Here is an 11,711-nt window from a genome sequence, read left to right as displayed (position 1 = left end):
AAATACATTTTTCTTAATTGTTCTCTGTACATCGGTGGCTTCTGGTCTGGTGAGTTATTGCGGAGGGCTGGGGATCTGCAGACAGTTCCTGGGTGTGCAGAGCCAGGCCCCGCACTATGGCACTTGCATGCCCGTGGGAAGCAGGTACTCTGGCCCACTGGCCAGCGAGAGACTCTTATCAAGGAGAGGGCTATAGCTCTTAGCAAAGGGATCACTTCTACGGAGTTATCCACTGACCACAGGATCCTTTGCTCTTCTGTGCCCTGGGGGTGGGGAGGTTGTCCCCAGGCTACAATAGCAAGAGTTAAATATAGTCCTTCTGAGCATCTTATAGGGAGCGCCTTCTGGGAAAGCAGGTGGAAGAGAGAGCTCAAGATCAAAAAGTGTCTGACCCCAAGAATCCAAATAGTCTTAAGTTACTACAAAGCCAACACACTGCGGTGAGATAGAACAGGGGGCATAGCCTTGTTAACTTTCTAAACCCATTTAAGTTGATCGAACAGTGCAGAGCAGTTTCATTGATGCTGCATATCTGATGGAGAACTACATCCTCAAGTCCTTAGTAGACTTGAGTCTAGGGTTCATTCAGCTTCCCTGAGTTACTGGCCAGAAACTCACCAATTTTCAATAGTCTGGGGCTTAGGGCAAGTGAGAGCAAGGGCCAGAGCTCACAGTGAGCCACATGGCACCTGTTTGGAAGTAGCTTCCTTCAATCGGCCAGGAGCTGCCACCAGACCTGGGTCTCAGCAAGAGCTTGGCATCTGGTCAACCTTGCCAGAGTTCTTCCAGCTCCTTGGCCCACACCTGCCCAAAAGCGAGGCAATTCATGAGGGAAGGCTTCGATGTTAAAGAAGCTCTTTTTCTTCCCATTATCCATTCGTGGAGCAGGAAGATTACATAATAAATAGCAAAAAGGAGTAAGAGACCATGAGTTTTAGAACCTGAGATGCATTTGGCAGCAAATTCCAGAATCCTTATTCTTCTAGACACTGACCTCAAACTGCTATTATATAGTGCCTCAAAGATGTTGGCCTGAAGGCAGGTAGGAACCCTGAGAGCTCCATATAGACTTGGGATGGTGTCGGCCTGGAACCCAAGATCCAGAGTCTGCATTTAGTGGCAAATGTGACCTAGGGATATTGGACCAGGATGCAGTCACCCTATCTCAGATTAATTGAATGGGCTGCGGCTGTCCCATAGTCCTCGAGGGATGAAAACCATAAGAGCAGTCTCCTCATACTACCGTGTCCTTCCTTATCCCCAGAACCTAACATAGTGCCTGGTATGTCACAACTACTCAATAAACTACATGAGTGAATAAATGGATGACCTTGGCCCCAGCTTGTCCTTCAACACCCAAGAGACCTATGGGAAAAGTACCCCAGGTACTTGAAGCCCCAACAGGGACTGGTTTATCCCTGATTGAAAATATGAGCTTGTGCTCAAGAGTCTTGAGTTGTCTCCTGTTGGGGAATCAGTGGGATTGCCAGCCTTCTGGGTAGAGAGGAACAGCCCAGGAGGCGGGAAGCAAGAGGGGAGGAGGGGATGGCCAGAGGGCTTAGAGTGGGCAATAAATGCCTCCAGTCTCTGGGTCCCGAGCAAACATATCCAAAAACCTGCCCGGCTCTCTCTGGAGGAGTGTGTGGCTTCCCTTGGCACTCCCCAGCTTACAGCTTAAGTTGGCTCAAAAGGAATTTCGGTGTTAGTCTGATCTGAACACTGTTTTAAGTATATCCCTGCCCTGCTCTGGCCATTGGCTGAGATGATGGAGAGACCACTCCAGGCCCCAGGGACATGGGAGGCATCACATACACGTCTGGAGTCTCCTGACCTGCCCCTCCACCCAAGACTGAACTGTCCTGGAGTTGGGGGGGAAGGGGGCAGGGCGGGCCTGGTGCTGTAACCCTCCCTGCATACAAGAGCCACCAGAGGTATAAGGACTCTCTTGAGCCCTGTGCTCTCCTGCCCAGCTGCCCTGCTCCTGGAAAAGCGTCAGCCAGGCCCCCTGGGAGCCAGCTCCCTCTCTGGGTCAGGGGCGTGTGTGGGGACCACAGTGGCGCTTACAAAGAGCAGACCCATTGCTAACGCTGTGGCACAAAGGGATCTTCTCCAGCCGCAGTCCCCTGGCCCAGGTGCCCCAGAGAGTTTTCATAGGCTCAGAAAGAAGAGGGCTAAAGGGAACCCAGATTTGTCCCCCAAATTGCAGAATCTGGACCTAGGGGGCACCTTCAGAGCTCCAAGGAGGTAGTTTGAGGGCAAATAAAAGGTGCCCAGAGCAGGGAACAATCCTGCTCATTAGTTACACCAATGGGTTTTAGCTGAGCCAGTGGATAGCGCCCAGCTCACGGGCGACAACTTCAAAGGGGCTCATGAGAGAATGCAGTGGGCAGGTGATGGGCAGCCTGCCCCACCAGGGAGTTGAATTGGTGGTCACACAGCTGGCTCCTGGCACGGAACAGGCTTGTGACCAATCTCCCTACTAACACTCTCCTGAATGCAGGTCAGGGTGTTGGCCGTGGGCACCGTGGGTGTGCAGCCCTGGGGTGTCACCACTCCAGCAGTGACAGGCCAGGCAGGAACTCACAATGGCCACCTGGCAAAGCAGGGCCTGGGATCCTGAGCATTCACTCTAGGAATGGGGAGGGGGAGGCAGGCAGCAGCCCCCCGCTGCTCACTCTGATGGCTCAGTCTGAAAGGGGCTGGCTGAGAAAATGCCAACATGAACGCACCCCTCTCCTTGGAAAAGCCCTTCCAGCTGAAGCTCCTAAATTCATTTTTCCAACATGAGCCAGGACAACCTAATGATCATAACATTCTCCATTAAAGCAACCAAATTCAGTTGCCTCCTGCCTAGAGTTTTTCAGCCTTAAATATTCCTTTTATGAAACTCACTTTTGGAAATACTGCCTTTGTTACCTCCTCCATTTTTGGATGCTTTCATACAAAAACAAAATGTGATCTGGAATATTCCGGGAATAGATTAGCCTGGCTTTCCACCTTGGCCCTTGGGCGTTCACACAACTAGTTCCTGGCATGAGCAAGGATGTGGGGAGCAGATCTGCGTCCATTTCATCTACTCATGTGGGTTCATGGCTTCCTCTGGGCACAGAGAGCACTTTCTGCTCCTGTCAGATGTGGATGGTGGCCCAGACCCCATTAGGACTCTGGGCAGGACTATGGGTCTCAGCTTAGCAGGCCCCCTCCCCTGCTAAAGCCACATTGGCAGTGGTGATAAAACTCTGAGTCTTTACCTCAATCATTCTCTCAGAAATAGCTCACAAATGCTCTGTTCCACCTGCTTCCCATGAATCCAGCTGTCATTTGTATACACGTTGATGAAGTGTGTGTGTGTGTGTGTGTGTGTGTGTGTGTGTCTGTGTGTGTGTGTGTTGATATGTGACATGCGAATACTGGTCCAAAGAAGCCTTTATCAATAACAGAACTGGAATCCCAGCCCTCCCTCCCCCAAATCAGACAGCAGGGTGAGTCGGGAAGGCCCTAGGGGCCTTGTTTCTGATGGCAGACAATGCAGCAGGAAGCAGACTGTGGGAAGGGGCGATGCTATGGGCAGCTGGCTGGGAGGTGGGGTCAGCATTCCTCTGGAAAGCAGAGCCCATCTCCCCCCGGCTGCCCTCTGAAGCCTCCCAGCCAGGGCGGGCGGGCCCGGATTCCAGGGACCCCTCCCCAAAGCATCTCTCTCCTCTGTCACAGGGTGACTAGGAGATGCGGCAGCAGCCATGGACCTTCTCTTCCATCTCCTCAATGGGGGCTTTGAACTTTAAGAGCGGGGGGTCTCCGCTGGTGACCGTGTAATACACCGAGGTCCCATTGCTGCTGTATGGTGAAGTTCTGCCTCCAATCAAGGGGGCCTTGCCTTCACTGCTGCTCTCGCCCGTCCTGGCCATGCTGCTGCCCAGATGGGTGCTCAGGAAGGGGTGGCTGAGCAGCTTGGCTGCAGCCCGATGCCGCTTTAGCTCCAGAAGCGTCTGGGGGCTCTGCTCCTTGTAGCCACTCCAGGGTGGGGTGGCATCAGCCATGCCGGGGCTGCTGTAGACCATGGTATAGTCGGGCACCTCGTGCACTTTCCAGACATCCCCGTTGGACAGTGCATACTGGTAGGCGCTGACAGGAGCCCGGAGGCCGTTCTCAACAGGCATGTCCATTTCGCTTCGTGGGATCTTGGTGGAGAACTCTGAGAGCAGCACTGGCTTCTCCAGCCGGGGGTTCTGAGGGGGGAAAGGACAGGTGACCAGCTGGCAGGAGGCTCTGAACCCACAACCCACCTGCACCTCTGCTGAGGGCATTACTGTCTGGACCTGTCCCCCGTCCATTTTCCCTACCTGGGTAACAGGACGTCCTTTTTGCTTTGGGGAACTCGCCAGTCACTGTGTTTTAGGGGAGCTGACTAACCTCCATCCTTGACCCCCAGGCCCGGATGGTCAACACATTCACTACAGGCATTGGTTCAGGGATGGGTTCTTGACTGAAACTGATTTAATGAAACTCAACCCCGGGACTTTTGCTAGAATGATGGGGAAAGAGAAGTTCTGTTTTTACAGGAATTGTGGGTGGTGAGAATGATACAAGGTGGGGGCTGGGGAGACGCCATGTCAAAGGGCTGATGTGAAGGAAGACTGAAGGAGAGAGAGAGAGAGAGCGAGCATTTATCCTGATGTGTTTTAGCCCCTGGATCCAGCTGGGCCGAGACTTTCCAGTTACATGAGCCTGTAAATTCCTTTTCGTGTGAGTGGACTTCTATTGGGTTTTTGGTCACTTGCAATACTTCTTCTGTATTCCCAGCATATCTCCACTCAAAACAGCATAGATTCCTACCCAGAGGTCTTTTACACACAGAAATCCCTGCATAACTACAGCTGCCTAGAAACTATAAATGAAAAGGTTGATATATTTGACAATAATGAAAATGTAAAGCCTAGCAAAAAATCATTATAAATAGCCCTGCTGGTGTTGCTCAGTGGTTGAGTGTTGAGCCATGGACCAGGTAATCCTGGTAGGGGCTATGCAGGAGGCAGCCAATCAATGATTCTCTCTCATCATTGGTGTGTCTGTCTCTTTCTCCCTCTCCCTTCTCTCTCTGAAATCAATTTTAAAAATTTTAAAAAGAAGAAAGCAAAACTTAAAAAAAGATGCATGACAAAAGTGAAATGATATTTGCAACATATATGACCAAAAAGGGACTAATTTCCCAAATAAATAAAAAGCTCTTCAAGTTTACTTATAAAGGTTCTACTGCATAAAAGAAAAAAAATCAACAAGGGACACTAATATACAGTTCACAGCAAAATATAGCCTGTAAATACAGGAAAAAATAAAAATATGCAATCTCACTAATAATTAATGACATAAAATTAAAACAACAAAGGCTTTACCAATCACATTGACAAGTGTCTTTAAAGCTTGTTCTTACTCAGTGCTGGCAAGGGTGTGGGCAAATAGCTAGGCATGTAAACTGCCACAGTCTGTTTGGAGGTCAATGTCAATCACATCATCTAAAAAAAAATTTTGTTTTTAAAGAAGAATGAATACTTTGCAGGAAGCCCATTTCCAGGACTTTGTTTTGCAGATACACTCCCCAGGAGAGCAAAGCCTGACAGTCATCATTAGGCAGGTGGAGAATTATGGCATGTCCTTGTTCTGGAATATTCTGCAGCTAAGAATGGACGCAGTCCCCCTGTACTGGCTTAGGATTCTAGGGATCTCCCAAGAAATGTATAAATAAAAATAAGGCATCCGAAATGTGATTTGATTTCTGTCTACAACTCTTTTCTCCCCAACCCACAAGCTTGGGGACTGGATGGAACAAAGCCTCCGTGCTGCCCTCTCCATCCCAGCCCCCCTCTTTGATGGGGATTCCCTTACACAGATGCCATCACTCCTGCTGGTGAGACCAGCCCACAGGGGACCTCCCCGCTCACTGGGGAAGCGGGGTCCCACTGAGTTGCGTAGTGTGTGCACTACTCTCTAGAAATGCTTCCAGTTGCTCCATGTGTGGTGGTGGAACCAAAAAGGCAGACCGCTTCTAGTACGCCAACCTCTCCCTTCCTGTCCCCAGCAATTCTGCTCTGGCCCCAACCCTTGGCCCCACTGGGCAGCCTCAGCCAGGCATGGACCTGAGTGTATCAATACTGAGTTGAAAAGGGTTCCCCCAAATTCATGCCAATTTTACATCTCTGAATGTGACCTTATTTGAAAGTAGGATCTTTGCAGAAGGAATCAGTTAGATTAAGATGAGGTCCCACTGGATTAGGGTGGGCCCCAATCCAATGACTAGTATCTTCCTAATAAGAGAAAACAGAGACACAGACACACACACATGAGGAAGGCCATGTGAAGACCGAGGCGGAGTTTGGAGCCATGCTGGCAAAACCAAGGAATGCCTGAGCCACCAGAAGCTGGGAGAGGGACATGGAGAGGACACCTTGCTATTTAGACCTCTAGCCTCCAGCGCTGTGAGGAAAGAAAGGTCTGCTGTTGTAAGCTCCGGGTTTGCAGCAGTTTGTCACAGCAATCCTAGACACCCACAGAGCATCTTCTCAGGAAAGCCGCTGCTAGTACGCCAACCTCTCAAGCCCAGTTGGCTACCACTGGGGCAGGCTGCTTAGAGGTCCTACCAGTACCCTACTCCGCTTTTCAAAAAATGTCTTCTGGTCAGATGTGTTCTGGTAAACACGGTTCTCAACTTCCTGTTATATCCCCTCCACCCCGGAAGTTTCAGTGTCCTCAGCTCCGAGGGTGGCTGCCCTACTGAACCTCTTTTCTGGGAAGCGCAGATTAGATCTGCCGGAGCACGAGCAGGTACATGGGGGTCACACTCACTCCCTGTGGATTATGAGAACCTGATGGGTGCCAAAGCTCCCAGCTCTGACTCAAACACACCGTAGGCTTGCCTCACGAACCATAGTAGCCACCACCATCAGACTGGATCTAGCTGGTCTAAGGGCCTGCCCAGCTAACCTCCTCCTGAAGGTGCTCAGAGGAAGAGGCCAGACCAGGGAGGGGCCTGGTGCTCCTCCCAAGGCAGTGGCTGACACTGGGGCAGGGGATGAGGCCACTCACTGGGTCCTTATTCTCCTGGTCTGTCCTGGTCTCCCTGATGTCCCCGTTGTAGGTTGAGGTACGCTGATCCTCTGCCACACTCCGCTGCTGCCACAGGATGGCCTCGCCCTCATACTCCTTCCTGTACAGGTTCGTCCTGTCCGACAGGCTGGCTCGACGCACCACCTTCCTGAAGGGAGAGAGGGGGTGTTGGAGGCTGCATCGAGGCACCACGGGCAGGAGAGGCATGGGGACCCCTGGCTGCCTGGCCCCTGACTCACCCACGGCTGCCGGTGCTGGATGTTCTCCGGCTCAAGGACGACTTGTGCCTCAGCTGTGACTTCATGATCACGTCGTGCTTGTGTTTTAGCTCCAGCAACAGGACCTTGAACTCCTCTTCCTCACACAGGTCTGAAAGAGCAGAGGCGTCTGTGATGGGAGGCAGCCTGTGGCCCCTGGGAGCCCTCCCAACCGAATGAAAACTCCCAGCATCCTCTGGGGCATGCAGGGAGGAAAGAAAACAAGGCCACCCTTATTTCCTGGCTACAACCCAATCCTTAAGAGAAGACTATGAATGGGAAACCCAGGTTCCATACACTGTCACAACTCCTGAGGTTCCCAGCTATGACTGACGGAGTCATACACCTGTGATAGTTTCCACTAGGCTTTATCAGCTCTCTACTGACACAAGAAGTATCAATAGAAACAAGCAGGTACTATGTAGCCCAAGGAAGACGTTATGCAAAGAAGCTGAAATCATATATCCCCACTGCCTAATTCTTTCCCTCATCTATTTACCTTTTCAGTGTCCCAGTCATCCATCCACAGGTTTGTCCTCTATCTATCCATCCTCTTATCCATCCATCTATATTTCCTACTTCATCCATACATTCATCACTTTGCTATACATTTATCCATCTATCTATCCATCCATCCATCCATCTCTCTGTTCATTCATCCATTAATCTATCATTCATGGCTTTATTAATTTCTCCATCCACACACCAATCCAGCATCTGTCTAACCAAATATTCATCCTATCAAAAAGTTGATGAGAGCCTATATGTGTGCCAGGTGTTGTGCTGGCCTTACCTATTGGCATTTCATCCATGGATGTCCTAGCACTGAGACTGGCCCCATGTGACACCAATAGCTCTGCCATCTGCATCTGAAACACAGGAAGAAGCTCATGTTCCCACTGCCCAGGGCCCAAAATGCCTAGGAGGTGGAAAAAGTGCCCAACACTTCTTGGGATGTGACCCTAAGAACGATGGGGCAAAGTTGACTCCCAGGGAAGGCTTTGAACCCTGGGGCCAGGAATCCTGGGTGCAATGGACTGACACCACCTCCAATGTGCCTGGACCAAGGAACAGAAGAAAACGGAGTAGCTGTAACTCTAGAGATGCCAGGTACCTAGGGAGGGACTGCAAAAACTGCAATCAGGGTTTTATATCTGGGAAACAAATGGAGAAACCACTCAAAGCAGAAATGCTGGGGTTTTCTAATTTGGCAAATTTAGCCATCATCCCACTAGAAGCCCTGCACACGAGTCTGTGCAAGTAGCTGGCTGCCCCTTGCCTCAGCTGGCCGGCAGACCCACTGCAGCTAGTAGCTCTCCGCTCGCCCTCCTGTATCTCTCCCCAGCTCATAGCTTGCTGCCCCGCTCTCCCGGTGATCAGTCGTTATGCCTCACAGTGTAATGATCATTAGCATGTTAGCTCTTTATTATATAGGATTAGACTACAGCTTGTCAAATGTTTTTGCAAACTCCCTAGGTCTTTTCATAGCCCATACACTAGCTGTAGTCAACACCTTAAGCAGGACGTGTATTCTTTTGAACCAACTGCTAGATCAAGAACAGCAGGCTCATCCCGTGCAGGCCTTGCTCACAGCCCTCCGGTGTAAACTACCTGTCCCCAGAAGGCAGCCGCATGCAGGGGCTCCCAGCCATCCCAGTCCTTCACATCCACGCGCACTCCATGGTCCAGGAGGAGCTCAGCTGCTCGTAGGTATCCATTGGCGCCAGCTATGTGCAGCTGAAGGAGAGGAAAGAAGTGAGCATTCCCTAAGGGGGGCAGTCCCACATTTGGAGGTGGAATAGCCTTCTCCCTAACCCAAGCCTGAGATCATTCTTGGGGCCAGGAGAATGGAACAGAATGAGGTAGAAATACCAGCCACATTGCAGAGAATGATTACAGCTGCAATATGGACCTGGAAGGTAAGGCAGAGAGGTGAGCTCTCCTCCCCTGTGGTTGGTCTCAGAGCTCCTGTGGTTAAGGCAACAGCATTTACTGAGTCCCTACTACATGCTGAGCCCTGTGGAAGAGGTCTCAGGGGTCCAATATGGTGGTTTTAAAATATGCTTATAAATCCTCTGACACATCTCCCAAAGCAGGGATGGGGAACCTTTTTTCTACCAAGGATCATTTGGATATCTATAATATCATTCAAGGGCCTCACAAAATTATTGCCTTAAAATTAGCCTGCTGTATTGGGTCAAACAGCAGGCTAATTTTAATTAACTCACCCCTCATGCATTGGCAGGCCCAGACCAAATGATTTCGTGGGCCTTATATGTCCCATGGGCTGGACATTCCCCACCCTGCTAAAGGATGGAGCTTAATTTCTCTCTCTCCCCTTGAATGTGGAGTCACAGATTGAGTGACTCGCTTCTAACAAATAGGATCTTTTGAAGGGGCAGTGTGTGATATGAGACTAGGTCATAGAAGACGTTACTGTTTCTACCTTATACTCTCTTGGATCAATCACTCTAGAGGAGGCAGCCATCATGTTGTAAGGTCACTCAAGTAGCCTTAAAGAGAAGTCCCTAGGAGGTGAGAAACTGGGGCCTACTGCCAGGAGCCAGCACTACTTGCCAGCCATCTTAGGAGTGGATCTTCCAGCCCCATTCAAACCTTCAGATGACAGCAGCCCTGAATGACATCTTCACTGCAGCCTCATAAAAGACCCCAAACCAAAGCCACACATCCAAACTGTTCCCAAAACTATGTAAGATGATACATATGTCATGTGGTTTTAAGATGCTGATTTTGGGGTAGTTTGTTATGTAGCCAAAGTAACCAATACATCCAATAAGGGAAAGCTTCATGCTAAGGCCCCAACTCTTCTACCCGGCACCATTCAAGGCCTCCGATGGTGGACGTCACCTTAGTTAACCCTTTTGTTCAATCTCCAAGAAAATACATAAACTACTTAGCAATGATGAACACTCAGGAACTGAGTAATATTCTTAGGGAGCCCTGAGTGATCACAAAGCACACCATGGGGATGGATGAAGGACAGGGAAGGAGAAGAGGCAGAGAGAAATGAACTTCCCAGCCAACTAGGGTGAAAGGAAGCCAGAAAAAGACTGGCTGGGAGGAAACAGAGGCCCCAACAGTAGAGGCGTGGGTTCCACCACGTGCTGGCCCACTTTCTGTCCTTGCTGGTTTTGGCTTTGGCCCATGTCCTCACCAGTGTGGCGCCATGGGCATCAATCCAGTCAAGGTCCTGGCCCGCGGCGATCATACAGTGGATGTCTGCAATCATCTGCTGCTCGGGAGCTGCCCGCATCTCGTTGATTTTCTCTTGAGTGATGCCTACAGGGGGAGGGAGATTTGGTCAGCACCCCAGGCTTAGGCTTCAAAATGGGGAGGAGAGGCAGATAAGGAAGGGCAAAGTGTCTGCGCCCCAGGGTCTGCCAGTCAAGAAGGTAAACAGACATGTCCATAGATCATTGTGTTCCAGGCTCAATGAACACAAACATGTGCTGGCTCATAAAACAAAGGCCGCTCTTGCCTGGCACCCAGGAGGTACTGTAATGATATCGGTTACTAATCTATATGCTGCCCTTCTTCCTGGAAACCCCTACCATCCACATACCCACCTCCAACTGACTAAATGGCAGGCTCTGTCTTATTCTGTGGGTCCAGCCCAGATCACACACACCCCCAGAAGCCCCCCGCTGACCACCCTGTCTGACCAGGGTTTGTTAGTTTCTCTTCATCTCGTGCACAGTTGTGTTTGTAGCTCCTGGCACAAGGCTCAATGAGTTTTTATTATGGGAATGACACAAGGGTGGGAAAAAATAAGTTTACAGTTGTTCGTATGAAAAGCAGTATAGTAAGCCCTGGCTCAGTGGATAGAGTGTTGGCCTGCGGACTGAAGGGTCTTTGGTTCGATTCTGGTCAAGGGCACATATCCAGGTTGTGGATTCAATCCCCAGTAGGAAGTGTGCAGAAGGCAGCTAATCAATAATTCTCTCTCATAATACTTTCTTTAAAAACAGTTTATTCTTATGTTATTTATTATTAAAATATTATTAAAAATAACAAATAACATAAGAATAAACTCTGCTTTTCACATACTCACAACCGTAAACCTACTGTTGCCCACCCACATATAACATTTAAATGGAGAATTAAATAAATTGAGGCGGAGGGACCCGGAAAGACATTTTAAAGCCTGAACCTCACGCTAAAATGCTCAAGTGCTACTGGCAGCTATGAACGGTATTTAGTGAGAGAGTGACATGCTCTATAAAAAGGTCCATTAGATCAAACATTCTTGGATAGAATTCAGGGGAGATCTGTACACTGGAAAGGAGAAAAATATACATGATTATTTTTATTAAACTTTAAATGAAATAGAATGTT

The 11,711-nt window shown here is 49.7% G+C and overlaps 1 protein-coding gene across 2 annotated transcripts in view; it reads right to left on the bottom strand.

Annotated features, from left to right (window-relative positions):
• The window catches only part of PPP1R16B (protein phosphatase 1 regulatory subunit 16B), an 88,619-nt gene continuing 76,908 nt past the window's right edge, over window positions 1-11,711 (bottom strand). For both annotated transcript variants that reach the window (XM_084887990.1, XM_084887989.1), the window contains exons 6-11: window positions 10,531-10,655; window positions 8,967-9,092; window positions 8,149-8,224; window positions 7,338-7,467; window positions 7,078-7,246; window positions 1-4,226 (exon numbers count right to left, since the gene is read on the bottom strand). In XM_084887990.1, coding sequence (XP_084744116.1) covers window positions 3,717-4,226; window positions 7,078-7,246; window positions 7,338-7,467; window positions 8,149-8,224; window positions 8,967-9,092; window positions 10,531-10,655 — 1,136 coding nt within the window. In that variant the 3' untranslated portion in view covers window positions 1-3,716. The remainder of the gene's footprint in view (window positions 4,227-7,077; window positions 7,247-7,337; window positions 7,468-8,148; window positions 8,225-8,966; window positions 9,093-10,530; window positions 10,656-11,711) is intronic.

The sequence above is a fragment of the Pipistrellus hanaki genome (assembly GCF_964339955.1).
Source record: "Pipistrellus hanaki genome assembly, chromosome: 6".
Taxonomy (NCBI): Eukaryota; Metazoa; Chordata; class Mammalia; order Chiroptera; family Vespertilionidae; genus Pipistrellus; species Pipistrellus hanaki.
The sequence above is the reverse complement of the archived record's forward strand: the minus strand, read 5'-3'. Positions and strand labels throughout refer to the sequence as shown.